At 48.0% G+C, this 27564-nt stretch overlaps 1 protein-coding gene across 3 annotated transcripts in view; it reads left to right on the top strand.

The window, feature by feature from the left end:
• The window catches only part of ROBO4 (roundabout guidance receptor 4), a 303902-nt gene that overhangs the window by 15613 nt on the left and 260725 nt on the right, over positions 1-27564 (top strand). The window contains exon 1 of one of the 3 annotated variants that reach the window (XM_063943752.1): positions 24972-25120. The exons of the other annotated variants lie outside the window; for them this stretch is intronic. Within the exon in view, the coding sequence (XP_063799822.1) occupies positions 25054-25120 (67 nt within the window). The 5' untranslated portion in view covers positions 24972-25053. Of the gene's footprint in view, positions 1-24971; positions 25121-27564 lie in introns of those variants that run through there. 3 annotated transcript variants of the gene reach the window in all.

Here is a 27564-nt window from a genome sequence, read left to right as displayed (position 1 = left end):
GCTCCAATAGGCTAATGCTTGGTCTAGTCCTCAAAATGTTCTAATGCTCCAATAACTTATGGTTGGTCTAGTCTTCATAGTGTTCTAATTTTCCTATAGCTAATGGTTGGTCTATTCCTCATAGTATTCTAATGTTCCAATAGACTAATGCTTGGTCTTTTCCTCATAGTATTCTAATGCTCCAGTAGGCTAATGCGTAGTCTGGTCCCCATCATGTTCTAATGCCCCAATAGGCTAATGTTTGGTCTAGACCTCATAGTGTTCTAATGCTCCAATAGGTAATGGTAGGTCTAATCTTCATAGTGTTCTAATGTTCCAATAGCTAATGGTTGGTCTAGTCCTCATAGAGTTCTAATGCTCCAATAGGCTAATGCTTGTTCTAGTCTTCATAGTGTTCTAATACTTCGATAGATAATGGTGGGTCTAGTCTTCATAGTGTTCTAATGCTCCAATAGGCTGATGCTTTGTCTAGTCCTCATAGTGTTCTAATGCTCCGAAAGCTAATGCTTGATCTGGTCCTCATAGTGTTCTAATTTTCCTATAGCTAATGGTTGGTCTAGTCCTCTTAGTGTTCTAATGCTCCAATAGGCTAATGTGTGGTGTAGTCCTTATTGTGTTTTAATGCTCCAATAGGCTAATGGTTGATCTAGTCCTCATAGTGTTCTCATGCTCTGACAGGCTAATGTTTGGTCTAGTCCTTATAGGGGGTAATTCAGACCTGATCGCTGCTGTGCATTTTCGCTCAGTGGGCGATCAGACACAAACTGCACATGCGTATGCAACGCAATGCGTAGGCGCATCGCACAGCTACAAAGCGGATGACCGCTCAGCGATGAGTTTGTTCAAAGGATGTTCTGATAGGATAATGTTTGGTCTAGTCCCTATAGTGTTCTAATGCTCCAATAGGCTAATGTTTGGTCTAGTCCTCATTATGTTTTAATGCTCTGATAGATAATAGTTGGTCTAGCCCTCATAGTGTTCTAATGCTCCAATAGGCTAATGCTTGTTCTAGTCTTCATGGTGTTTTAATGCTCCAATAGATAATGGTTGGTCTAGTGCTCATAGTGTTCTAATGCTCCAATAGGCTAATGCTGGTTCTAGTCTTCATAGAGTTCTAATGCTCCGATAGCTAATGGTTGGTCTAGTCCTTATAGTGTCCTAATGCTCCAATAGGTTAATGCTTGGTCTAGTCCTCATAGTATTCTAATGCTCCAATAGGCTAATGCTTGGTCTAGTCCTCAAAATGTTCTAATGCTCCAATAACTTATGGTTGGTCTAGTCTTCATAGTGTTCTAATTTTCCTATAGCTAATGGTTGGTCTAGTCCTCATAGTATTCTAATGTTCCAATAGACTAATGCTTGGTCTTTTCCTCATAGTATTCTAATGCTCAAGTAGGCTAATGCTTGGTCTGGTCTCCATCATGTTCTAATGCCCCAATAGGCTAATGTTTGGTCTAGACCTCATAGTATTCTAATGCTCCAATAGGCTAATGCGTGGTCTAGTCCTCATAGTTTTCTAATGCTCCAATAGCTAATGGTTGTTCTAGTCCTCATAGTGTTCTAAATTTCCTATAGCTAATGGTTGGTCTAGTACTCTTAGTGTTCTAATGTTCCAATAGGCTAATGCTTAGTCTAGTCCTCATAGTGTTGTAATGTTCCAATAGGCTAATGGTTGGTCTAATGCTCTGATAGGCTAATGTTTGGTCTAGTTCTTATAGTGTTCTAGTGCTCCAATATGCTTATGTTTGTTCTAGTCCTTATCATATTCTAATGCCCGGATAGCTAATGGTTGGTCTAGTCCTCATAGTGTTCTCAGGCTCTAATAGCTAATGGTTGGTCTAGTCCTCATAGTGTTCTACATTTTGCTATAGCTAATATTTGGTCTAGTACTCTTAGTGTTCTAATGCTCCAGTAGGCTAATGCTTAGTCTAGTCCTCATAGTGTTGTAATGCTCCAATAGACTAATGTTTGGTCTAGTACTTATAGTGTTCTAGTGCTCCAATAGGCTAATGGTTGGTCTAGTCTTTGTCGTGTTCCAATGCTCTGATAGGCTAATGCTTGGTCTAGTCCTCATAGTGTTCTAATGCTCTGATAGGCTAATAGTTGGGCTAGTTCTCATTGTGTTCTAATGCTCCAATGGGCTAATGCTTGGTCTAGTCCTCATTATGTTCTAATGCTCTGATAGGCCAGTGGTTGGTCTAGTCCTCATAGTATTCTAATGCTCCTATAGGCTAATGGTTGGGCTAGTCCTCATAGTAGTCCTCATAGTTCTCTAATAGGCTAATGCTTGGTTTAGTCCTCATAGTATTCTGATGCTCCAATATGCTAATGCTTGGTCTAGTCCTTATAGTAATCTAATGCTCCAACAGGCTAATGTTAGGTCTAGTCCTCATCGTATTCCATACCTCCCAACATGAAACTCTCCAGGACTAGACCAAGCATTAGCTTATTGGAGCATTAGAATACTATGAGGTCTAGACCAACCATTAGCTATCTGATAATTAGAACACTATGAGGACTAGACCAACCATTAGCTATTGGAACATTAGAACACTATAAGAACTAGACCAAACATTAGCCTATCAGAGCATTAGACCAACCATTAGCCTATTGGAACATTACAACACAATGAGGACTAGACAAAGCATTAGCCCATTGGAGCATTAGAACACAATGAGAACTAGCCCAACCATTAGCCTATCAGAGCATTAGAACACTATGAAGACTAGACCAAGCATTAGCCTATCAGAGCATTGGAACACGACAAAGACTAGACCAACCATTAGCCTATTGGAGCACTAGAACACTATAAGTACTAGACCAAACATTAGCCTACTGGTGCATTAGAACACTAAGAGTACTAGACCAAATATTAGCTATAGCAAAATTTAGAACACTATGAGGACTAGACCAACCATTAGCTATTGGAACATGAGAACACTATGAGGACTAGACCAACCATTAGCTATCGGAGCATTAGAATATGATAAGGACTAGACCAAACAATAGCATATTGGAGCACTAGAACACTATAAGAACTAGACCAAACATTAGCCTATCAGAGCATTAGACCACTATGATGACTAGACCAACAATCAGCCTATTGGAACATTACAACACTATGAGGACTAGACTAAGCATTAGCCTATTGGAACATTAGAACACTAAGAGTACTAGACCAACCATTAGCTATAGGAAATGTAGAACACTAAGAGGACTAGACCAACCATTAGCTACTGGAGCATTAGAACACTATGAGGACTAGACCAAGAATTAGCCTATTGGAGCATTAGAATACTATGCGGTCTAGACCAAACATTAGCCTATTGGAGCATTAGAACATGATGGGGACCAGACCAAGCATTAGCCTACTGGAGCATTAGAATACTATGAGGAAAAGACCAAGCATTAGTCTATTGGAGCATTAGAATACTATGAGGACTAGACCAACCATTAGCTATAGGAAAATTAGAACACTATGAGGACTAGACCAACCATAAGTTATTGGAGCATTAGAACATTTTGAGGACTAGACCAAGCATTAGCCTATTGGAGCATTAGAATACTATGAGGACTAGACCAAGCATTAACCTATTGGAGCATTAGAACACTATAAGGACTAGACCAACCATTAGCTATCGGAGCATTAGAACACTGTGAAGACTAGAACCAGCATTAGCCTTTCGGAGCATTAGAACACTATGAGGACTAGACAAAGCATTAGCCTATTGGAGCATTAGAACACTATGAGGACTAGACCAACCATTATCTATTGGAGCATTAAAACACCATGAAGACTAGAACAAGCATTAGCCTATTGGAGCATTAGAACACTATGAGGGCTAGACCAACTATTAGCTATCAGAGCATTAAAACATAATGAGGACTAGACCAAACATTAGCCTATTGGAGCATTAGAACACTATAGGGACTAGACCAAACATTATCCTATTAGAACATCCTTTGCACAAACTCATCGCTGAGCGGTGATCCGCTTTGTAGCCGTGCGACGCGCCTACGCATTGCGTTGCATACACATGTGCAGTTTGTGTTTGATCGCCCACTGAGCGAAAATACACAGCAGCGATCAGGTCTGAATTACCCCCTATAAGGACTAGACCAAACATTAGCCTATCAGAGCATGAGAACACTATTAGGACTAGATCAACCATTAGCCTATTGGAGCATTAAAACACAATAAGGACTACACCTCACATTAGCCTATTGGAGCATTAGAACACTAAGAGGACTAGACCAACCATTAGCTATAGGAAAATTAGAACACTATGAGGACCAGTTCAAGCATTAGCTATTGGAGCATTAGAACACTATGAGGACTAGACAAAGCATCAGCCTATTGGAGCATTAGAACACTATGAGGACTAGACCCACCATTATCTATCGAAGTATTAGAACACTATGAAGACTAGAACAAGCATTAGCCTATTGGAGCATTAGAACTCTATGAGGACTAGACCAACCATTAGCCATAATGCTACAACAGGCTAATGCTTGGTCTAGTCCTCATCGTATTCCATACCTCCCAACATGAAACTCTCCAGGAGGGACACAATGCTCTGCCTCTGGATTTCCCTTTTAATTTATGATTGCCTTCACCTGTGTTGAAACACCTTTCTTATCCATTAACCTGTTCAAAACAGGTGATGGCAAACACAAATTAAGAGAAAAGTCCAGAAGCAGAGCATTGTGTCCCTCCTGGAGAGGGTCATGTTAGGAGGTATGGTATTCTAATGCTCCAATAGGCTAATGCTTGATCTATTCCTCATAGTATTCTAATGCTCCAATAAGCTAATGCTTGGTCTAGTCCTCATAGTGTTCTAATGCTCCAATAGGCTAATAGTTGGTCTAGTCCTCATAGTGTTCTAATGCTCCGATAGCTAATGGTTGGTCTAGTCCTTAAAGTATTCTAATGCTCCAGCAGGCTAATGCTTAGTCTAACCCTGAGAGGGGAAGGGCTGATACCGGCATTAGCACACAGTCACTGACGCACAGCTGTACACTGGGGGAAGGGCTGATAACAACATTAGCACATAGCAGGGCCGGTTCCGGGGCTTCTTGCGCCCCGGGCGGCATTAGGGGGCGTGGCTTCATACAGGGGGCGTGGTCAGTTACGCCTCCTGTACTGTAGTAGGATGTGCGGTGCGCGATGACGCACAGCAAAGGTCCTCTCCACGAAGGAAAACTAGACGCTAAGCGTCTAGTTCCCTTCGTGGAGAGGACCTTTGCTGTGCGGTGCGCGATGACGTCAACGTGCACCGCACATCATTACAGTTAAGGTCCACTCCAGGAAGGGAAACTAGACGCATAGCGTCTAGTTTCCCTTCACAGCGGACAGCGGGACAGCGGGCAGCGGCAGCGTGGGGCACCACAGCAGCAGCGGATCTTGCCATGGTGCGGCGCCCTCCAGATGTCGCCCTCGCCCTCCGGAAGGCGGCGCCCCGGGCAAAAGTCCTGCTTGCCCGTGGCAAGATCCGCTACTGCACATAGTCACAGATGCACGGCTGTACAGCAAGGTCCCGGGATCCGTCCTCTGCCGGTGCGGCTGTCTACGGTGCTCTTTGGCCGCACGGGGACACGGTAGGGTCGGCAGAGGGAGTGACGGCTTCCTGAGGCTGGAGGGAGGACCTAGTGGCCTGCAGCTTCCCGGTGTGTCCGCAGTGCAAGGTGCGGCCATGTTGGAGACCAAGGGCAGCACCAATGAGCGTGATGGGTGAGTGTCAGCCAATCCTGTTTCCCTGCTGCCTATAAATAGGCTGGGATTATTGCATTCTGTGCCAGTGCTTTGTTGTGGTTACTCTGTGCCTTAGCTCTGTGCTCCCACAGATTCTGTTTGTTCTGTGCGTCTCTTGTTAATTGGTCCCATCTTGCTCTCCGAGTTCTCAGCCGACTCTCGCTGCACAACGCTCGCCAGCTCTCCAGTGCGTGATCACAGTCAACCACTCTCCTGCCGGTGCCTTCGGATTCTGCAGGAGTCCCGTGGTGGTTTTCCAGCTTCAGCCTGTGCTCTTCATTCACGTCTTCGCATCGTCCAGCAACCAGTCTTCACAGTTCTTCATTCACGTCTTCTCATCATCCTGCAACCAGTCTTCACAGTTCTTCATTCCCGTCTTCTCATCATCCTGCAACCAGTCTTCACAGTTCTTCATTCACGTCTTCTCATCATCCAGCAACCAGTCTTCACAGTTCTTCATTCACGTCTTCTCATCATCCTGCAACCAGTCTTCACAGTTCTTCATTCACGTCCTTGCATCATCCTGCAACCAGTCTTCAGAGTTCCACATTCACGTCTTCACATCATCCGGCAAACAGTCTTCACAGTTCTTCAGCCTCGCCTTCTCATCATTCAACAACTCAGCTTTACAGTTCTTCAGTCACGTCTTTGTATCATCGAAAGCATATTCTTCACAGTTCTTCAGTCTCAGCATCGTATCACTCAGTGGACATTCTTTACAGTTTTCTTTCACATTATCATCCCATCCAGCAACCAATTCATCGCAGTTCTTCTCACGTCCCTTCAACAAACCATCTCTCTCTGGAGGCACTCTCTCCTTTCTTCAGGTGTTCAGTGACTTCATTCTCTACAGTTTTCCAATCCAGAACTAATTAGTTTCAGTCTTCCTACAGTCACATTCTGATCTGTTACCCTTAATAAATATATGAAAAGGAATTATCTTCATACTCCTTGTTTCCTGCACTCAGGGGCATCTGCTCTTTCGGTTGGTCTGAGCCACAACGGATTCACAGAAAAAGCCTGCCTTGACAAAGGGCTGATAACAACATTAGCACATAGTCACAGACGCACGGCTGTACACCGGGGGAAGGGCTGATACTGGTATTAGCATATAGTCTCAGACGCACGGCTGTACACCGGGGGAAGGGCTGATACTGGTATTAGCATATAGGCCCTCATTCCGAGTTGTTCGCTCGCAAGGCGATTTTAGCAGAGTTGCACACGCTAAGCCGCCGCCTACTGGGAGTGAATCTTAGCTTCTTAAAATTGCGAACGATGTATTCGCAATATTGCGATTACAAACTTCTTAGCAGTTTCAGAGTAGCTTCAGACTTACTCGGCATCTGCGATCAGTTCAGTTCTTGTCGTTCCTGGTTTGACGTCACAAACACACCCAGCGTTCGCCCAGACACTCCCCCGTTTCTCCAGCCACTCCCGCGTTTTTCCCAGAAACGGTAGCGTTTTTTCTCACACGCCCCTAAAACGGCCTGTTTCCGCCCAGTAACACCCTTTTCCTGTCAATCACACTACGATCGCCGGAGCGAAGAAAAAGCCGTGAGTAAAAATACTATCTTCATTGTAAAATTACTTGGCGCAGTCGCAGTGCGAACATTACGCATGCGCACTAAGCGGAAAATCACTGCAATGCGATGAAATTTACCGAGCGAACGACTCGGAATGAGGGCCATAGTCACAGACGCACGGCTGTACACCAGGGGAAGGGCTGATACCAACATTAGCATATAGTCACAGACGCACGGCTGTACATCGGGGGAAGGGCTGATACCGGCATTAGCATATAGTCACAGACGCACGGCTGTACACCGGGGGAAGGGCTGATACTGGTATTAGCATATAGTCACAGACGTACGGCTGTACACCGGGGGAAGGGCTGATACTGGTATTAGCATATAGTCACAGACGCACGGCTGTACACCGGGGGAAGGGCTGATACTGGTATTAGCATATAGTCACAGACGCACGACTGTACACCAGGGGAAGGGCTGATACCAACATTAGCATATAGTCACAGACGCACGGCTGTACACCGGGGGAAGGGCTGATACCGGCATTAGCATATAGTCACAGACGCACGGCTGTACACCGCGGGAAGGGCTGATACTGGTATTAGCATATAGTCTCAGACGCACGGCTGTACACCGGGGGAAGGGCTGATACTGGTATTAGCATATAGTCACAGACGCACGGCTGTACACCAGGGGAAGGGCTGATACCAACATTAGCATATAGTCACAGACGCACGGCTGTACACCGGGGGAAGGGCTGATACCGGCATTAGCATATAGTCACAGACGCACGGCTGTACACCGGGGGAAGGGCTGATACTGGTATTAGCATATAGTCACAGACGCACGGCTGTACACCGGGGGAAGGGCTGATACTGGTATTAGCATATAGTCACAGACGCACGGCTGTACACCGGGGGAAGGGCTGATACTGGTATTAGCATATAGTCACAGACGCACGGCTGTACACCAGGGGAAGGGCTGATACCGGCATTAGCATATAGTCACAGACGCACGGCTGTACACCGGGGGAAGGGCTGATAATGGTATTAGCATATAGTCACAGACGCACGGCTGTACACCGGGGGAAGGGCTGATACTGGTATTAGCATATAGTCACAGACGCACGGCTGTACACCGGGGGAAGGGCTGATACTGGTATTAGCATATAGTCACAGACGCACGGCTGTACACCAGGGGAAGGGCTGATACTGGTATTAGCACATAGTCACAGATCAGAGTATTAGAGCACTGATAGATAAATCTGGTCTTAGTATATTGTATAGATCAGGTCAGAGCATTAGGAAATGACCCTGGCTAGACCGGCCAAAGGCCTATTAGAGCATTAGAACATTACAAAGTATAGAGCGACATTATTCTATTGGAACATTAGAACATTAACAGGCATAGAGGCAGAGGCGTATCTAGGGTAGGGCGAGTGGGGCACGTGCCCTGGGCGCCTTGGCAGGTCCAGGAGAGGGGGGCGCCGCCGCCGGCCGGGGCATCATGCCCCACTCACCCCCGTCACGCCGAAATGTGAAGGGAAGAGAGCACAGCGTCTCTCCCTCCCCTCACCGCCGCTGCCAGCACTAGCAGTGGGGCATGTATCTGGCACAGTGGGGCATGTAACTGGCACAGTGGGGCATGTATCTGGCACAGTGGGGCATGTAACTGGCACAGTGGGGCATGTATCTGGCACTGTGGGGCATGTATCTGGCACTGTGGGGCAATGTAACTGGCACTGTGGGGCATGTAACTGGCACTGTGGGCATGTATCTGGCACTGTGGGGCATGTATCTGGCACTGTGGGGCACAGTGCCAGATTAAGGTCCATATGGGCCTGGAGCTGAAATTTAGGAAGGGCCTATTGTGTGCCTCGGCAGGAGGTGTGAAGCGCTGCAGTGGTGTGACTAGTGATGTGGTGGTGTGATCAGTGTGGTGTGGGTGTGGTCTAAATAGGGGGGGTGGCCTATGCCATGTGAGTAACACAGTCACCACTTACTGACAGACACTACTTACTGACACACACGCACACACAACACAAAGCTTACTGACACAATCACCACTTACTGACAGACACTACTTACTAACACGCACAACACAAAACTTACCGACACAGACACCACTTACTGATAGATATTACTGACTGACACACACGCACAACACAGATAAACTTACTGACTCAGACATTACTTACTGACACACACACAACACAATACTTATACCGCTCTCACATCACAATGCCGGGTCCCACCTGGGAATTGGAAATGGGTCCATTCCTGGGTGGGACCCGGCATTGGACCCTACACACCGCCAACTCGACCCGGCAATTTGCTGGGTCGGGTTGCCATCCGTGGGCGGAGATGGAGTCGGCATCAGGGGCGGGTGCGGAGGCGGCGCTAGGAGATGAGATCATCTCCGCGCCGCCACTCTCTATGCAGTGAACGGGTCCCGGGTTGCTTTATTCCCGGGTTGAATTACCGGGTCAGGCAACCCGGAATTCGCCCATGACCCCTTTCACAACGCACATCGAAACTTGTCGACCCGGCAATATACCCGGTCTATACCAGGTTATTTTTGCGGTGTGAAAGGGGTATTACTGACACAGACACCCACCACTTACTGACAGACACTACTTACTGACACACACAGTACAAAACCTACTGACAGACACTACTTACTGACACACACAGTACAAAACCTACTGACAGACACTACTTACTGACACACACACACACACACACACACACAACACAAAACTAACTGACATAGACACCACTTACTGACAGACAGACACACACACACAATGCAAAACATACTGACAAAAATACTACTTACTGACACACAAATACAACACAAAACTTACTGACACAGACACCATGCAAAATGTACTGACACAAACACTACTTACTGACAGACACTTCTTACTGACACCAGTGCTGCACACAGAATTTTTTTCTCAGTGGTACTGTGCCTGCGCGCCGTGGGCGTGGTCACATGCCATTAAGGGATGTGACCATGTGACACTAGGTGGAGTGGTTATATATTATGTGAATCCATGGCACAGACACCGCCTGTCCCTGCGGACTACAGAGACAAGGACAGCAGGATGTGACACTGGTTATAGAATAAAAAATATTATATATAAGATGTGTACCCAGCACTCATCCTGTTATAATGTGAATATTTGCTCCAGTTCCCTCCTTCGGTTTTTCAAGCTGTGGACAGAGTACAATGAGGCAGCACTCCCGAGTCTTGCTGGTGCAGTAAGATTTATTAAGTAAGATTCTGGATCAATAAATCTTACTGCACCAGCAAAACTCGGGAGTGTCGCCTCATTGTACTTGTGAGGAGGGGTCCCAACCATTAGAGTTACTCACCGGGGTGTAGTAAGAGTTGCCGGCGGCCGGGTCCCCGGCGGCCAGCATACCGGCGCCGGGATCCCAACCGCCGGTTTCCAGACAGCAGGGCGAGCGCAAATGAGCCCCTTGAGGGCTCACTGCGCTCGCCATGCTGCAGGCACGGTGGCGTGCGTAAGCGCCACGCTATCCTCCCTCCAGGGGGGTCGTGGACCCCCAAGAGGGAGAAAAGGTGTCGGTATGCCGGTTGTCGGGATTCCGGCGCCGGTATACTGTGCGCTGGGATCCCAACAACTGGTATACTGAATACCACCCACACACCGCTGGCCCGGCACCCCACCGTCACTTTTTCTCTGCCAGTCTGCCAGGTGCGGGATGGTGATGACATCACTTTCATGCTCGCAGCAGTCCTTTTCCTGGAAAAGGAAGAAGGTGCTGACGGCGCATCCGAGCAAGATCTAAGAGCTTGGTGGTGGTGTTTTACAGTGTGGCGGGGGTATGGCATACTGGCGGACACATTCTTAATGGTACGCCGTACCGGAGCGTACCGCCACACTTGCAGGACTGACTGACACACACACACACAATGCAAAACATACTGACACACACGGCACAACACAAAACTTACACAGACACCACCTACTGACAGACACTACTTACTGACACACACACACACACACACACACACACACACACACACACACACACAATGCAAAACTTACTGACACAGACACAATACAAAACTAACTGACACTGACACTACTTACTGACACATACACAACGCAAAACCTACTGACACTGACACTACTTACTGACAGACACTACTTACTCAGTGACACACACACACACACCCCCCTCAAAACTTACTGACATAGACACCACTTACATAGGAGACCTCAGGGTCTGGTGTGGGCTGCTACTCACATGGTTTTGCATGCCCTCTCAGCTCTGACATCCAGGGACCCAGCTCTCCTAGAACATAGCAGCCTCCTGTCAAGACCCTTCCCCTCTTTCATGAGGCATGTTATTGTTGGGAAGCTGCAGCAGGAAAGGTAAGCTGCAGCAAAAGCATTTATGTTTTGATGGACAAGGGAGCGGGGCTTCGGACGGACACGAGGGCGGAGCCTCGGAGCTATCTCCGAGGCCCCGCCCCCGTGCCCGCCCGAAGCCCCGCCCCCTCGCCCATCAAAACATAAATGCTTTTGCTGCAGCTTACCTTTCCTGCTGCAGCTTCCCAACAATAACATGCCTCATGCAAGAGGGGAAGGGTCTTGACAGGAGGCTGCTGTCTCGGAGCTATTTCCGAGGCTCCGCCCCCGTGCCCGTCCGAAGCCCCGCCCCCTTGCAACACGAAGAGGTCAGGGCACAGGTTACCCAGTTTGGAGTGGGGGTGAATGAGCAGCCATAAGTGAGGGATCTGCTGTATGTGCTGACAGGAAATGTTTTTTTTCCTGTCAGCACTGGCTACTACCTGCACTGCAGGGGATCTGTGGGCCTATTTTCAATGGAGGGCTTGGAGCTGCAGCTCCATCCGCCCCATTGTTAATCCGGCCATGGTGGGGCATTTTAACTGGCACTGTGGGGCAATGTAACTGGCACTGTGGGGCATGTATCCGGCACTGTGGGGCAATGTAACTGGCACTGTGGGGCAATGTATCTGGCACTGTGGGGCATGTATCCGGCACTGTGGGGCATGTATCCGGCACTGTGAGGCATGTATCCGGTACTGTGGGGCATTGTATCTGGCACTGTGGGGCAATGTAACTGGCACTGTGGGCCATTTTCAGTGGCCACACCCCTTCTGGCACATGACCACACCCCTTCTGGCGCATGGCCACACCCCTTAGGGAGTGTGACCACACCCCTTCGGGAGTGTGGTCACACCCCTTCGGGAGTGTGGTCACGCCCATTTTTGCGCAGCGCGCGCCTTTGTCGCGCACACATGCTCCTTTTGGTGTTTTTTTTTTTGGGGGGGGGGGGGGGGGGGGCATTTTCCATCTTGCCTCTGGGCTCTGACAAACCCTGGTTACGCCTCTGCATAGAGGAAACATCTTCAGTGTGTGACATTGGGAGGCTGTAACAGGACTGGAGGCCCTTGCCTGCAGCCAAAGCTCTACTCCTATGTGGTGACAGCACTACAGCGTGCAGCTCGGGGGCGAGCGAGCCCACAGCATGTACACGATTGCGGGCGTCTGATTCTGTTTGCACCATGTCTGATTTGGGAATCTCTTCTCATTGTTGTAATATTTCCTGCCTTTTATTTTCTATGACAAGTCACTGTGTCCGGGGCTTTATCAGGCTGTGACGTCCTCTTCCTGTTTTCAAGGACAGGGGACAATCGGGATTCTTCTTTGCATTGTCCTCAGTTTTGCACTGACACTCTTTAAAAAACAGTTTGGCGTCCAGTTATCCCTGTTCACACCGTACACTGAGATGAGGCGCAAATGAGGTTCCCCGCTGCAATGTTACTGCCTCATTAGGAGCCAGAGTCTTTTATAGCTCGGACCATCGGTTGTAGCAGCAGGCATTGCAGAATGCGTTTCTGACCATGGCCACCGGTGTCAGTGAATACGCAATACACTGGTCTTGTCACTAGCGGGTGCGTTCACAGACGCAGGCGTCGGAGGCCGTGGTCAGACAGAGAAACTTCGATAGGGTGCAAGTTTTGATGGTGCAAGCGATGTTGATGCCTACGCACCAACAAGTATTACAGTATGCACGAGTGCTGAAAGTGGGCGTGTCAGCCCTTGCACGTTCGGCTACAGGGAAGGCGTAAGTAGCGCTATCGGCACAAACCCGTAGCTGTGCAGCCGCCAGTTGATGTTGCTGCTGCGCTTTTGCGTTAAACTCACAATCAGGCCTTTCGAGTACGACCACAGGTTACTTTGCTTTTAGCAAGAAGATCTGATTTACTCATAAATTAGTAGTTATGGGAGCAATAATGTATTTGCTTAGCCAATAATAATTTATTATTTAAATAAGGAGACAATGTAAATATTATTTTATTACTATTCTTATTTCCCGGTTATAAAGCAAATATCTTTGCCCCACAATAAAATAACACATTTCTGATTGGTGGTTTTGCTGTTAGTGCGGTTTCCAACTTTCAGCAATGTTATAAAATATCCTTCACTTTCTATAGGAATTTCTGTTGCATATTATTTGCTACAATCTTCAGTTTCCCATACCAATCGGTCAGACATCAATCGCCGTATTTATCATTATAAAATTTTGCTGGCCGCGATGATGATCCTGCATCTGCGGACAGAGGCATTGTCTTCGAGATGCTGGCAGGAGGCGTCTGTACGTTCGTGGGTGTTAAAATGGCGTTTGTTGGGAGTGGTTGGAAAAACGCAAGCGGATCATTGCCTTTCTCAGGGCATGTATCTGACGTCAGTTGGGATGGATTGCGACTAAAAACATGGCGCCGATGCGACTGCATTCTCATTATTCTGAGCAGCCCTGGGTCGACTGCAATTGTCGATGGTACTCAATTTCTGCGTATGCAATTTTGCAATTGCGTCGGTGGGGTCTTTTACATTTCTGGGCGGCTCTTCACATGCAATTTATAGCAGAAGCAGGATTGAGAAAATCGCATTTTCTGTCTCAATAGCCATCCAAGCTGAATTAGGCCCTGAGTACAGTATTGGCTAATTAAAAACAAAATTAAGGAAAAAGTACTCACGTACTGGAATCGCTACTCATGATGAAGCGTGCCAGGTGCCATATGGTGCAAAATGGATTGGTATATGAGGACACATTAATATATTAACAGAATATATATATATATAGTATATATGAGTTACTGCACCGATAAGACATTCTCTGCATGTGTCAGGCGGTTAGCTGGCTTATGGTGGTCATTCCGAGTTGTTCGCTCGGTAATTTTCTTCGCATCGCAGCGATTTTCCGCTAACTGCGCATGCGCAATGTTCGCACTGCGACTGCGCCAAGTAAATTTGCTATGCAGTTAGGTTTTTTACTCACGGCATTACAAGGTTTTTTCTTCGTTCTGGTGATCGTAATGTGATTGACAGGAAGTGGGTGTTTCTGGGCGGAAACTGGCCGTTTTATGGGAGTGTGTGAGAAAACGCTACCGTTTCTGGGAAAAACGCGGGAGTGGCTGGAGAAACGGAGGAGTGTCTGGGCGAACGCTGGGTGTGTTTGTGACGTCAAACCAGGAACGACACTGACTGAACTGATCGCACTGGCAGAGTAAGTCTCGAGCTACTCAGAAACTGCACAGAGAAGTTTTTTCGCAATATTGCGAATCTTTCGTTCGCAAATTTGAGAAGCTAAGATTCACTCCCAGTAGGCGGCGGCTTAGCGTGTGCAAAGCTGCTAAACGCAGCTTGTGAGCGAACAACTCGGAATGAGGGCCTATGTTTGCTCTGACTGCTGTGTCTGCTGTCTCTCCTGATTTCTAAGTCCCTAAAAGTGCCACCTCTGTTAGTCTATATGTGTTGGTCCCCCCCCACTCTGCTACCATATTGTATAAAATGGGGGACAATGCTGCCGTAATGTATAAAATTGGGGACTCTGCTGCCGTAATGTATAAAATGGGAGACTCTACTGCTATAATGTGTAATAAAGGGACTCTGCCGCCGTAATGTGTAAAAAGGGGGACTCTGTCTGCCGTAATGTGTAAAAAGGGGACGCTGTCTGCCGTAATGTGTAAAAAGGGGGACGCTGTCTGCCGTAATGTGTAAAAAGAGGAATCTGTCTGCCGTAATGTGTAAAAAAGGGGACGCTGTCTGCCGTAATGTGTAAAAAGGGGGACGCTGTCTGCCGCAATGTGTAAAAAGGGGACGCTGTCTGCCGTAATGTGTAAAAAGAGGAATCTGTCTGCCGTGAAGTGTAAAAAGGGGACGCTGTCTGCTGTAATGTGTAAAAAGGGGACGCTGTCTGCCGTAATGTGTAAAAAGGGGGACGCTGTCTGCCGTAATGTGTAAAAAGGGGACGCTGTCTGCCGTAATGTGTAAAAAGAGGAATCTGTCTGCCGTAATGTGTAAAAAGGGGACGCTGTCTGCTGTAATGTGTAAAAAGGGGACGCTGTCTGCCGTAATGTGTAAAAAGGGGGACGCTGTCTGCCGTAATGTGTAAAAAGGGGACGCTGTCTGCCCTAATGTGTAAAAAGGGGGACGCTGTCTGCCGTAATGTGTAAAACGGGCTCTTCCTGGTGTAGTGGTACTACTGTACAGCGTAATTTGAATAATGGAGACTATTGTGCACCGTAGTATGAATTGGTATTATTTTGTGGCCATGCCCCTTCCCCATGAAGCCATGCCCCTTTATATTTTTCGCGCGCCTACGGCGCGCACTGCCCCATCTTGCATGTGGGGGCACCAATGCCATTTCTTGCACACAGCGCTAAAATGCCTAGTTACGGCACTGACGACAGGTAAATCAAGAGACTTCACCCAACTGTCGCCCATTTACCCGAATTACCACTGGCCATAGTGGAATTAGGCAATTTCCCAAGATAGGTTATGCCATCTTGATTTACAGCAGTGTTTCCCAGCTGCAGTCCTCAGGGACCTGTACCAGTGCAGATTTTACAGATCCCCGTGTCATAAGTGAAATCATTAATTGCACCTGCAGATCTTTTAAAATGTATCAGCCAATAATAGCATGCTGCCAGAGACGTCTTAACAACAGTGTAGGCCCCTGGGCACAGCAATGCACTGGGGCCCCTACCCACCCATCAGCGTGGGTGGGGGGTGCTATCAGTGGCAGCTTTGATGTCCCGCGGGTAGTAGGGGGTATTCTATCTTCCGCACAGCATGTAGGACCTGGAAAAATAATTTCTGCTAATGACTCCTTTACTGCACAGATGTGGTGGGAGGGAGAACACTAAACTGTAGAAGGGGACATTGTGCTGAATGAAGGGGCCCTGGTACATGACTTCCAGGGTGGTAGGGGGTGTTTAATACACAGGGGAGGGGTGGATAGTGGAGTGGGCTTAATATTCATCATTTTCTGGTGGGAGGGCAGCTTGTTTGACTGCAGATATCTCCAGTTCCTGGAAAGAGATTTCTTAGCTTTAATGGGATAAAAATAACTAGAGAGTCCCACCTTTCAGGAGGTACTGGGGACTTGGGGATCAGAGTTCAGGAGCCAGAGCAATCCACCAACAAAAATATAAAACTGCATACCTAGCGTGTGGAGCTGGAGAAGGGATCAGCTGCTGGAAGGCTGATATCTCTGGTTTTGGGCATAGTAGAGACAAGCTGCCAGTGTCCACTGAAATGGGAGAGTTCCAGCTTTTGGAATATACCCTCAGAACAACTCTAAGTGAGAAAGAAACAAAGATATCTGGCTGGTAAGAGCAATTAATGGGCTTGGATGGGGACCACTGCTTTGAAGTCGGATATCTCCGGTTCCCCAGAGCCGATTTTCAAAAATCTGGTACCCCTGGAAAGAGGGGACCCTCAGCTATCAGCCTATGGCCCTTTTACTCTTGGGGCCCTTGGGCAAGAGCCCATTGAGCCCATACGAAAAGACGGCCCTGCATGCTGCTCTCACCTGGCTGTGAGTTACAATCCATGCCATAAAAATCTCTGGGGATATAGGAAGTATTTCCTATATCTGACATCTCAGGGCAACAAAGAAAAATATATTTATCACAGCATGTATACCAGTATTAATACCATCATTTAATATACATGGATTTATGTAGGGAAATATTGTCAGTGCTTAAAGTTCATCCATTGTCTATACACAGTGGAGGCAGACAATTTGTGGTCCTATATTTGTAAATATACAGCCTGTCAGCACCCTTCCCGTCTCCAGAACCATATATCAGTAAGGGTGCTTCCTTATCCCAGTATTCATGACACAAACCCGTATTCAGCCACACCGGGGCCTTAACCCTCCCAGACCATTAGATTATTTGGTACCATCCCTCAAAATACGTTAGTCACTGGTTACTAGTAATGGTAGACTGCACTCTCAGTGATGTCACTGGCTCCTAGTGACTGGATAGGCTGCACTCTCAGTGATGTCACTGGTTCCTAATGACTGGATAGGCTGCACTCTCAGTGATGTCACTGGCTCCTAGTGACTGGATAGGCTGCACTCTCAGTGATGTCACTGGCTCCTAGTGACTGTATAGGCTACACTCTCAGTGATGTCACTGGTTCCTAATGAATGGATAGGCTGCACTCTCAGTAATGTCACTGGTCCCTAGTGACAGGATAGGCTGCACTCTCAGTGATGTCACTAGTTTCTAGTGACTGGATAGGCTGCACTCTCAGTGATGTCACTGGCTCCTAGTGACTGTATAGGCTGCACTCTCAGTGATGTCACTGGCTCCTAGTGACTGGACAGGCTGCACTCTCAGTGATGTCACTGGCTCCTAGTGACTGGATAGGCTGCACTCTCAGTGATGTCACTGGTTCCTAGTGACTGGATAGGCTGCACTGTCAGTGATGTCACTGGTTCCTAGTGACTGGATAGGCTTCATTCCCAGTGACATTATGGGCTCCTAGGGAGGGGTAGCAGTATAATGTCACTTACTATTTGCCTATGTAAATGTTTGTTGCTTGTTTCAAGTTGAGTGTACTTGTCACCACTTTGGGCTTGCATTGCAGTTAGTATATGTCTAGATTTATTTAGCAGTCATAGTAGCTCATCACTCAGTGTCTCCTGTAGAGATAACAGAAATATAAACACGCATGCCATTCTAGTCATTATTCCACTAATTGTTTTCTCGTTACTTCCCTAATTCTCCGTCTGTTTACTGAGTTACCTTCTCATAATGAAATGAGATCACTTGCAGACAATTATCTCCACTAAAACAAACAGATTTGTTACAAGTGCATTCATCCTGGCATGAACTGATTCCAGTAGAAGTTGTCAGTCTGTCTCTCCAATCTGCAGCACAAGCTGTGTGTTCCGGGCCTGTGCTTCATCCTGGGTTTTGTTTGTCTCAGAGAATCCTTTAATTAGACAGAGCTTTGATCTGCATGTTCCAGTCACTGATCTCTGCAAGTGGGAATCAAATGACTGGAGTAAAACAAACACTCCAGTCTCCAGTACTAGAAAACACGCTCAATCACCTCTGCAATGGGAAGACTAGCCAAAAGCATGAAAGTAACCCACGCATTTGTCGTGTTTCATTTCTGTGTTCTATGCTACAACCAGTATATTCTATTGCGCTGACAGCAGGCGTTAAAGCATGAGAGAGGGGTGGTGCGTGCTATCAAATTCTAACAGCTTGGTATTCTAAGAAGAATAACGGGAGTGAGCCTGTAAGGAGACCATCATTATTTGTTCACTGCGGTTTTCAGTAGTCGGTAGCTGAAACGCGCATGGACAGTGTATGAACATACCCTTAATCGCTTAAAGAATTGTAACCACCAGTCCTGCTGCCTCTATAGCTGGGTACACACTGGAGCAATGTCGGGACGAAATTCTGTTGCGTAACAATATATCGCCTACATCGCTCAGTGTGTACGCATGATTGCTCGCTCCCGCTGGTTGCTAGCAACTGTCGCTGGTCGTCTCATCAAACCTAGCGATAGCGATTTTGTACCTATTGTGTAGTGTGTACGGCGAACTGGACGACAATATGCTGGACCCACTCCCTAGAACAGAGTGGCATGAAGGTTGTTCAAGTGTGTACAGGAGCAGCGATAAATCGCTAGCGACTAAGCGATGTGATATGTCGTTTGGTTGTTAGCAAGATTGTAGTGTGTGTACGCTCAATATCATTAGTTCTGGTCTCAACGGAAATCATCCGTAAAGTCAGAACGATTAGCAGTCGCTCCAGTGTGTACCCAGCTTATCACATTGTTGTACAGATGTGTCCTCCTACACCTAGGGTCTATACTCCATACGGCAGAGAGATGCTCACAGAGGAGCAGCATTCCATGATTTACTTTACATTTTGCATCTTATTCACTTTGCAGATGCAGCGAAAACCGCTCGCAGCATACCAGAGACGCCGGGCAGTGACCGCACAGGAATTGGTGTTACACACGTACAAAACCGCTCGCAGCGTACCAGAGACGCCGGGCAGTGACCGCACAGGAATTGGTGTTACACACGTACAAAACCGCTCACAGCGTACCAGAGACGCCGGGTAGTGACCGCACAGGAATTGGTGTTACACACGTACAAAGCCGCTCACAGCGTACCAGAGACGCCGGGCAGTGACCGCACAGGAATTGGTGTTACACACGTACAAAACCGCTCACAGCGTACCAGAGACGCCAGGCAGTGACCGCACAGGAATTGGTGTTACACACGTACAAAACCGCTCGTAGCATACCAGAGACGCCGGGCAGTGACCGCACAGGAATTGGTGTTACACACGTACAAAACCGCTCACAGCGTACCAGAGACGCCAGGCAGTGACCGCACAGGAATTGGTGTTACACACGTACAAAACCGCTCGTAGCATACCAGAGACACCGGGCAGTGACCGCACAGGAATTGGTGTTACACACGTACAAAGCCGCTCACAGCGTACCAGAGACGCCGGGCAGTGACCGCACAGGAATTGGTGTTACACACGTACAAAACCGCTCACAGCGTACCAGAGACGCCAGGCAGTGACCGCACAGGAATTGGTGTTACACACGTACAAAACCGCTCGCAGCGTACCAGAGACGCCGGGCAGTAACTGCACAGGAATTGGTGTTACACACGTACAAAGCCGCTCGTAGCGTACCAGAGACGCCGGGCAGTGACCGCATAGGAATTGGTGTTACACACGTACAAAGCCGCACGCAGTGTACCAGAGACACCGGCAGTGGGGGTAATTCCAAGTTGATCGCAACAGGAAATTTTTAGCAGTTGGGCAAAACCATGTGCACTGCAGGGGAGATAGATATAACATGTGCAGAGAGAGTTAGATTTGGGTGTGGTGAGTTCAATCTGCAATCTAAATTGCAGTGTAAAAATAAAGCAGCCAGTATTTACCCTGCACAGAAACAAAATAACCCACCCAAATCTATCTCTCTCTGCAAATGTTATATCTGCCTCCCCTGCACTGCACATGGTTTTGCCCAACTGCTAAAAAATTTCCTGCTGCGATCAACTTGGAATTACCCCCAGTGACCGCACAGGAATTGGTGTTACACATGTACAATGTTCAGCATACCTACACGGTATCCCTGCAGCAGAATGCCGGCGATGGTGGTGGGGGGGCAGTGCAACAAAGCCCCTTGCAGGCTTGCTGCGTTCGCTCGGTGGCTCGCTGCGTTCGCTCGGTGGCTCGCTGCGCTGCCCATAGGTTCTATTCCCATTCTATGGGTGACGTGGGAATAGCCCCTGTTACCCGGTGTTGTGGCTGGCGGCATTGTCAGTCTTCGGGATACCGGCGCCGGTATGCTGACCGTTGGATCCCGTGCGCTGGACACGTAACCGCATCCCTACCGTATGTGTGTATGCATGTATCCACATGTATGTATTCAGTTATGTGGTGAGGGACATGATTCGCTTCTGTACATCACATATTTTAGGACTGGAAGCCGCCAGCACTGGTTTTGCCTATTACACGGACCATAAATAATTGGAATTGACCCTTGACCACAAACCCAGGGTTCCCTTGCAAGTGCGCCGTGTCACCCCAGGGAGCCACGGCACCTAGTTTAGGAACCACTGCTCTAGTCATACTTACAGAATGTCATAATTATCCCTTATGTGTATAGTGACCCTATAGCTGTACAGTTTGGGGGGGTCTCTGGGAAATCACAGAGGAGACAGGTAAATGTGTGGAGACCGGCAATGTTACATACTGCTATGTCCCTGCCTCCATTCACATCATCATCACTCAGCTCCCCTTAGTCCCACTTATTTTACTAGGGAATGTGACAGCTTGTGGAAGGGTAGGAAGGTGGACAGCAGTGCTCACTTCCAATCTGATGGAGATGCAGGGAAGGAAAAGTGATTGGATCAGTTATAAGTAAATCCACAAGTATGTCTCTGAGTTTCGGTCTCCCTGTATGCACCAGCCAGCGAGTACCCCTGCTAGAACATAGGGAGGGTAGTTTCTAGTTACAATTCATGTAAGTCTGCAAACTTGCTTTGTGATTATTTGCAACGGCACAAGCTATATGGACTATGGAGCCTAATTCAGACCTGATGGCATTGCTGCAAATTTGCAGTGATCAGATAGTCGCCGCCCAGGGAGAGTGAAAACCCGCCCCGTGCAAATGTGCGAATGCATGTGTACGCCGTGCGACAATTCCGCCAAACAGTGGACATCTGCAAATCCGTTTGCAACTTACTCACTATCGAATGATTTTTCCAGTCTGTGCAGTGTGTGCGCAGCCCAGGACTTACTCCTACAGTGCGATACAAACAGAATGTTCAGGGCCGGAGCTGACGTCACACTCCCACCCTGAAAACGCTTGGGAACGCCTGCGTTTTTCCTGACACTCCGTGAAAACGGGCAGTTACCACCCACAAATGTCCACTTCCTGTCAATCACCTTGCGATTTAAAATTTTGCACCATCATGTCACTGTTTGGCGACACGCCTGCGCATTGCGGTGCATATGCATGCGCAGTCATTCGATAATCGACCGTTGTGCAAAAACGCACAGCAGCGATCAGCATTGAATTGGGCCCATAGTCTGCCCATCGTCTGAGTTGTATTACACTTTGGCACAGTAACTCCATGGCCCTCATTCCGAGTTGTTCACTCGCTAGCTGCTTTTAGCAGCATTGCACACGCTAGGCCGCCGCCCTCTGGGAGTGTATCTTAGCTTAGCAGAATTGCAAACGAAAGATTAGCAGAATTGCGAATAGAAAATTCTTAGCAGTTTCTGAGTAGCTCGAGACTTACTCCTACACTGCGATCAGTTCAGCCCGTTTCGTTCCTGGTTTGACGTCACAAACACCCCCTGCGTTCGAACAGCCACTCCCCCGTTTCTCCAGACACTCCAGCGTTTTATCCTGGCACGCCTGCGTTTTTCCGCACACTCCCAGGAAACGGTCAGTTTCCGCCCAGAAACACCCACTTCCTGTCAATCACACTCCGATCACTTCAACAATGAAAATTTTTCGTTCGGACGTGAGTAAATCTACTAAGTTTTGTGCTAAATTACTTAGCGCATGCGCACTGCGTACCATGCGCATGCGCATTTTTGCCTTAATCGCTCCATTGCAAAAATCGGCAACGAGCGAACAACTCGGAATGACCCCGTAATAAATACGGATGTAACTGACGTGCAAGTTAGTACTTACATAGCGACCACAGATCTTCCACATGTCCGACACAGCACTACCCTAAAGACAGGCACAGCTCAGGGGGTAATTCGTGTCTTGCATGCGAACTCCCCTGATCCAATTCTAGGGGCCGAACATTCAGACCTGGGTGGTCATTCCGAGTTATTTGCTCGTTGCCGACTTTCGCAGTGCAGCGATCAAGTGAAAAAACTGCAAAAATGCGCATGCACTAAGGCCCTCATTCCGAGTTGTTCGATCGGTAAAAATCTTCGCATCGCAGCGATTTTCCGCTTAATGCGCATGCGCAATGTCCGCACTGCGACTGCGCCAAGTAAATTTGCTATGCACTTAGTAATTTTACTCACGGCTTTTTCATCGGTCTGGCGATCGTAATGTGATTGACAGGAAATGGGTGTTACTGGGCGGAAACAGGCCGTTTTATGGGCGTGTGGGAAAAAACGCTACCGTTTCCGGAAAAAACGCAGGAGTGGCCGGAGAAACGGAGGAGTGTCTGGGCGAACGCTGGGTGTGTTTGTGACGTCAAACCAGGGACGACAAGCACTGAACTGATCGCAGATGCCGAGTAAGTCTGAAGCTACTCAGAAACTGCTACGAGGTGTGTAATCGCAATATTGCGATTACTTCGTTCGCAATTTTAAGATGCTAAGATTCACTCCCAGTAGGCGGCGGCTTAGCGTGAGCAACTCTGCTAAAATCGCCTTGCGAGCGAACAACTCGGAATGACCTCCTAAGTACTTTCACACAAAACTTAGTAGATTTACACAAGCTCGAGCGACATTTTATCATCGCTCGAGTGATCGTAGTGTGATTGACAGGAAGTGGGTGTTTCTGGGTGGAAACTGGCCGTTTTCAGGGAGTGTGCTAAAAAACGCAGGCGTGCCAGGTAAAAATGCAGGAGTGGCTGGAGAAACGGGGGAGTGGCTGGCCGAACGCTGGGTGTGTTTATGACGTCAAACAAGGAACTAAACGGACTGAGGTGATCGCAATCTAGGAGTAGGTCTGGAGCTACTCAGAAACTGCAGGAAATTATTTAGTAGCAATTCTGCTAATCTTTCGTTCGCTAATCTGCTAAGCTAAGATACACTCCCAGAGGGCAGCGGCCTAGCGTGTGCAATGCTGCTAAAAGCAGCTAGCGAGCGAACAACTCGGAATGACCACCCTGATCGCTAGCAGGTGATTTTTGCAGCGCTGCGATCAGATAGTCGCCGCCTACAGGGGAGTGTATTTTAGCTGTACAAGTGTGCGATCACATGTGTAGCAGAGCTGTACAAACAGATCTTGTGCAGTCTCTGCGCAGCCCAGGACTTACTCAGCCGCTGCGATCACATCAGCCTGTCCGGGACCGGAATTGACGTCAGGAACCCGCCCTGAAAACGCTTGGACACGCCTGCGTTTTTCCAACCACTCCCAGAAAGCGGTCAGTTGACACCCACAAACACCCTCTTCCTGTCAATCTCCTTGCGTTCGCCCGTGCGAATGGATTCTTTGCACAAATCCATCGCTGAGCGGTGATCCGCTTTGTACCCGTGCGACGTGCCTGCGCATTACGGTGCATACACATGCGCAGTTTAGACCTGATCGCCCACTGAGCGAAAACGCAGTCGAGTGATCAGGTCTGAATTACCCCCATTACTGGCACAAGTATTGCGTATGTGCAGTGGAGGAAGTCTTATGTGATGCATATATTTATTTACAACATTAAACGGCAGCTGGGTCACTTTGGCCGTTGTACTAGGAGCATGTTGGGGTTTTTTGTACAGATGACATTCCATTGCATTTATAATGCACATATGTGAGAAAGACATGATATAGATATATACTCAATACACAATATCATCGTTGAACTTAAATATGGAAAGACTATTTTATTTTCAGCGAATTTTTAAATATTTGACGTTGTTCTTGTGGTAAGAGCTCTGTGTAATGTGTTGCTGCTGTTGTGCTATAGGATGACAATAGAACAGAGCGGTATCAGTAATGGTAGCCATGGGGAAGCTGATCCTTAGGATTGTGGTTAACCAGTAACTTTGGATTGTCTTCTTACTGTGTGCGGGGAGGGTCCTGGGTCACTGGCTGAGGAAATAGGAAACAGGACTCTAGCAGTGGTAGTACAGGACTCATTGTCCCGGAATGTGACCTGCTGCCTGCAGAGGAAGAACAGACTCTGGGGGACTCAGGACAGTTTTCATCGGACACGCAGAAGGTCTGGGACAGAGATGTCTCCGGCCTGGGGTCTTCTCCTAGTGATTATAGTGTGCGGTGCAGATAATGAGCAGCTACAAGGTGAGTACTCTGATGGGAGTGTAATGCAGGCAGTCTAGATCCCACTCCCTGATGGGTTCCTGTGTAGTGATGTATACTGGCCTTGTTGCGGTCCAGGTACTCCCAGTGCAGTGAGGTGTATTGTACAATGCTAGGTCATACTATACTGCTGGGATGGTGGTGGCTATCAGAGAGAGGTACTGTGCTGCTGGGAGTATGGTGGTGATGGCTATCAGAGAGAGGTACAGTACTGTGCTGCTGGGAGATAAGGCATTCTCATTGTGTAGGTGATATAATGCTGGGAGTGCGGAGATTCTCACCCTAGGCCATACTATAGTGCTGGGAGTATGGTGGTGGTGGCTATCAGAGTGAGGTACAGTACTGTGCTGCTGGGAGACAAGGCATTCTCATTGTGTAGGTGATATAATGCTGGGAGTGCGGAGATTCTCACCCTAGGCCATACTATAGTGCTGGGAGTATGGTGGTGGTGGCTATCAGAGAGAGGTACAGTACTGTGCTGCTGGGAGATGAGGCATTCTCATTGTGTAGGTGATATAATGCTGGGAGTGCAGAGATTCTCACCCTTGGTTATAGTATACTGCTGGAAGTATGGTGGTGATTGCTATCAGAGAGAGGTACTGTGCTGCTGGGAGATGAGGCATTCTCATTGTGTAGGTGATATAATGCTGGGAGTGTGGAGATTCTCACCCTAGGCCACACTATAGTGCTGGGAGTATGGTGGTGATGGCTATCAGAGAGCGTTACTGTGCTGCTGGAAAATAAGGCATTCTCATTGTGTAGGTGATATAATGCTGGGAGTGCAGAGATTCTCACCCTAGGTCATACTATACTGCTGGGAGTACGTTGGTGATGGCTATCAGAGAGAGGTACTGTGCTGCTGGGAGTATGGTGGTGATGGCTATCAGAGAGAGGTACAGTACTGTGCTGCTGGGAGATAAGGCATTCTCACTGTGTAGGTGATATAATGCTGGGAGTGCAGAGATTCTCGCCCTAGGTCATACTATACTGCTGGGAGTACGTTGGTGATGGCTATCAGAGAGAGGTACAGTACTGTGCTGCTGGGAGATGAGGCATTCTCATTGTGTAGGTGACATAATGCTGGGAGTGTAGAGATTCTCACCCTAGGGCATACTGTACTGCTGGGAGTATGGTGGTGATGGCTATCAGAGAGAGGTACTGTGCTGCTGGGAGATGAGGCATTCTCATTGTGTACGTGATATAATGCTGGATGTGTGGAGATTCTCACCCTAGGCCATACTATAGTGCTGGGAGTATGGTGGTGATGGCTATCAGAGAGAGGTACTGTGCTGCTGGGAGATGAGGCATTCTCATTGTGTACGTGATATAATGCTGGATGTGTGGAGATTCTCACCCTAGGCCATACTATAGTGCTGGGAGTATGGTGGTGATGGCTATCAGAGAGAGGCACTGTGCTGCTGGGAGATGAGGTATTCTCATTGTGTAGGTGATATAATGCTGGGAGTGCAGAGATTCTCACCCTAGGGCATACTGTACTGCTGGGAGTATGGTGGTGATGGCTATCAGAGAGAGGTACTGTGCTGCTGGGAGATGAGGCATTTTCTTATTGTGTAGGTGACATAATGCTGGGAGTGTAGAGATTCTCACCCTAGGGCATACTGTACTGCTGGGAGTATGGTGGTGATGGCTATCAGAGAGAGGTACTGTGCTGCTGGGAGATGAGGCATTCTCATTGTGTAGGTGATATAATGCTGGGAGTGTGGAGATTCTCACCCTAGGCCATACTATAGTGCTGGGAGTATGGTGGTGATGGCTATCAGAGAGAGGCACTGTGCTGCTGGGAGATGAGGTATTCTCATTGTGTAGGTGATATAATGCTGGGAGTGCAGAGATTCTCACCCTAGGGCATACTGTACTGCTGGGAGTATGGTGGTGATGGCTATCAGAGAGAGGTACTGTGCTGCTGGGAGATGAGGCATTCTCATTGTGTAGGTGATATAATGCTGGGAGTGTGGAGATTCTCACCCTAGGCCATACTATAGTGCTGGGAGTATGGTGGTGATGGCTATCAGAGAGAGGCACTGTGCTGCTGGGAGATCAGGCATTCTCATTGTATAGGTGATATAATGCTGGGAGTGCGAAGATTCTCACCCTAGGTCATACTGTACTGCTGGGAGGATGGTGGTGATGGCTATCAGAGACAGGTACTGTGCTGCTGGGAGATGAGGTATTCTTATCATATAGGTGATATAATGCTGGGAGTGCGGAGATTCTCACCCTATGCCATAATGTACTGCTGGGAGTATGGTGGTGATGGCTATCAGAGAGAGGTACAGTACTGTGCTGCTGGGAGATGAGGTATTCTTATCATATAGGTGATATAATGCTGGGAGTGCGGAGATTCTCACCCTATGCCATAATGTACTGCTGGGAGTATGGTGGTGATGGCTATCAGAGAGAGGTAC

The sequence above is a fragment of the Pseudophryne corroboree genome, chromosome 10, assembly GCF_028390025.1.
Source record: "Pseudophryne corroboree isolate aPseCor3 chromosome 10, aPseCor3.hap2, whole genome shotgun sequence".
Taxonomy (NCBI): domain Eukaryota; kingdom Metazoa; phylum Chordata; class Amphibia; order Anura; family Myobatrachidae; genus Pseudophryne; species Pseudophryne corroboree.
Note: the sequence above shows the minus strand (reverse complement) of the source record. Positions and strands in the feature narration are given on the sequence as shown.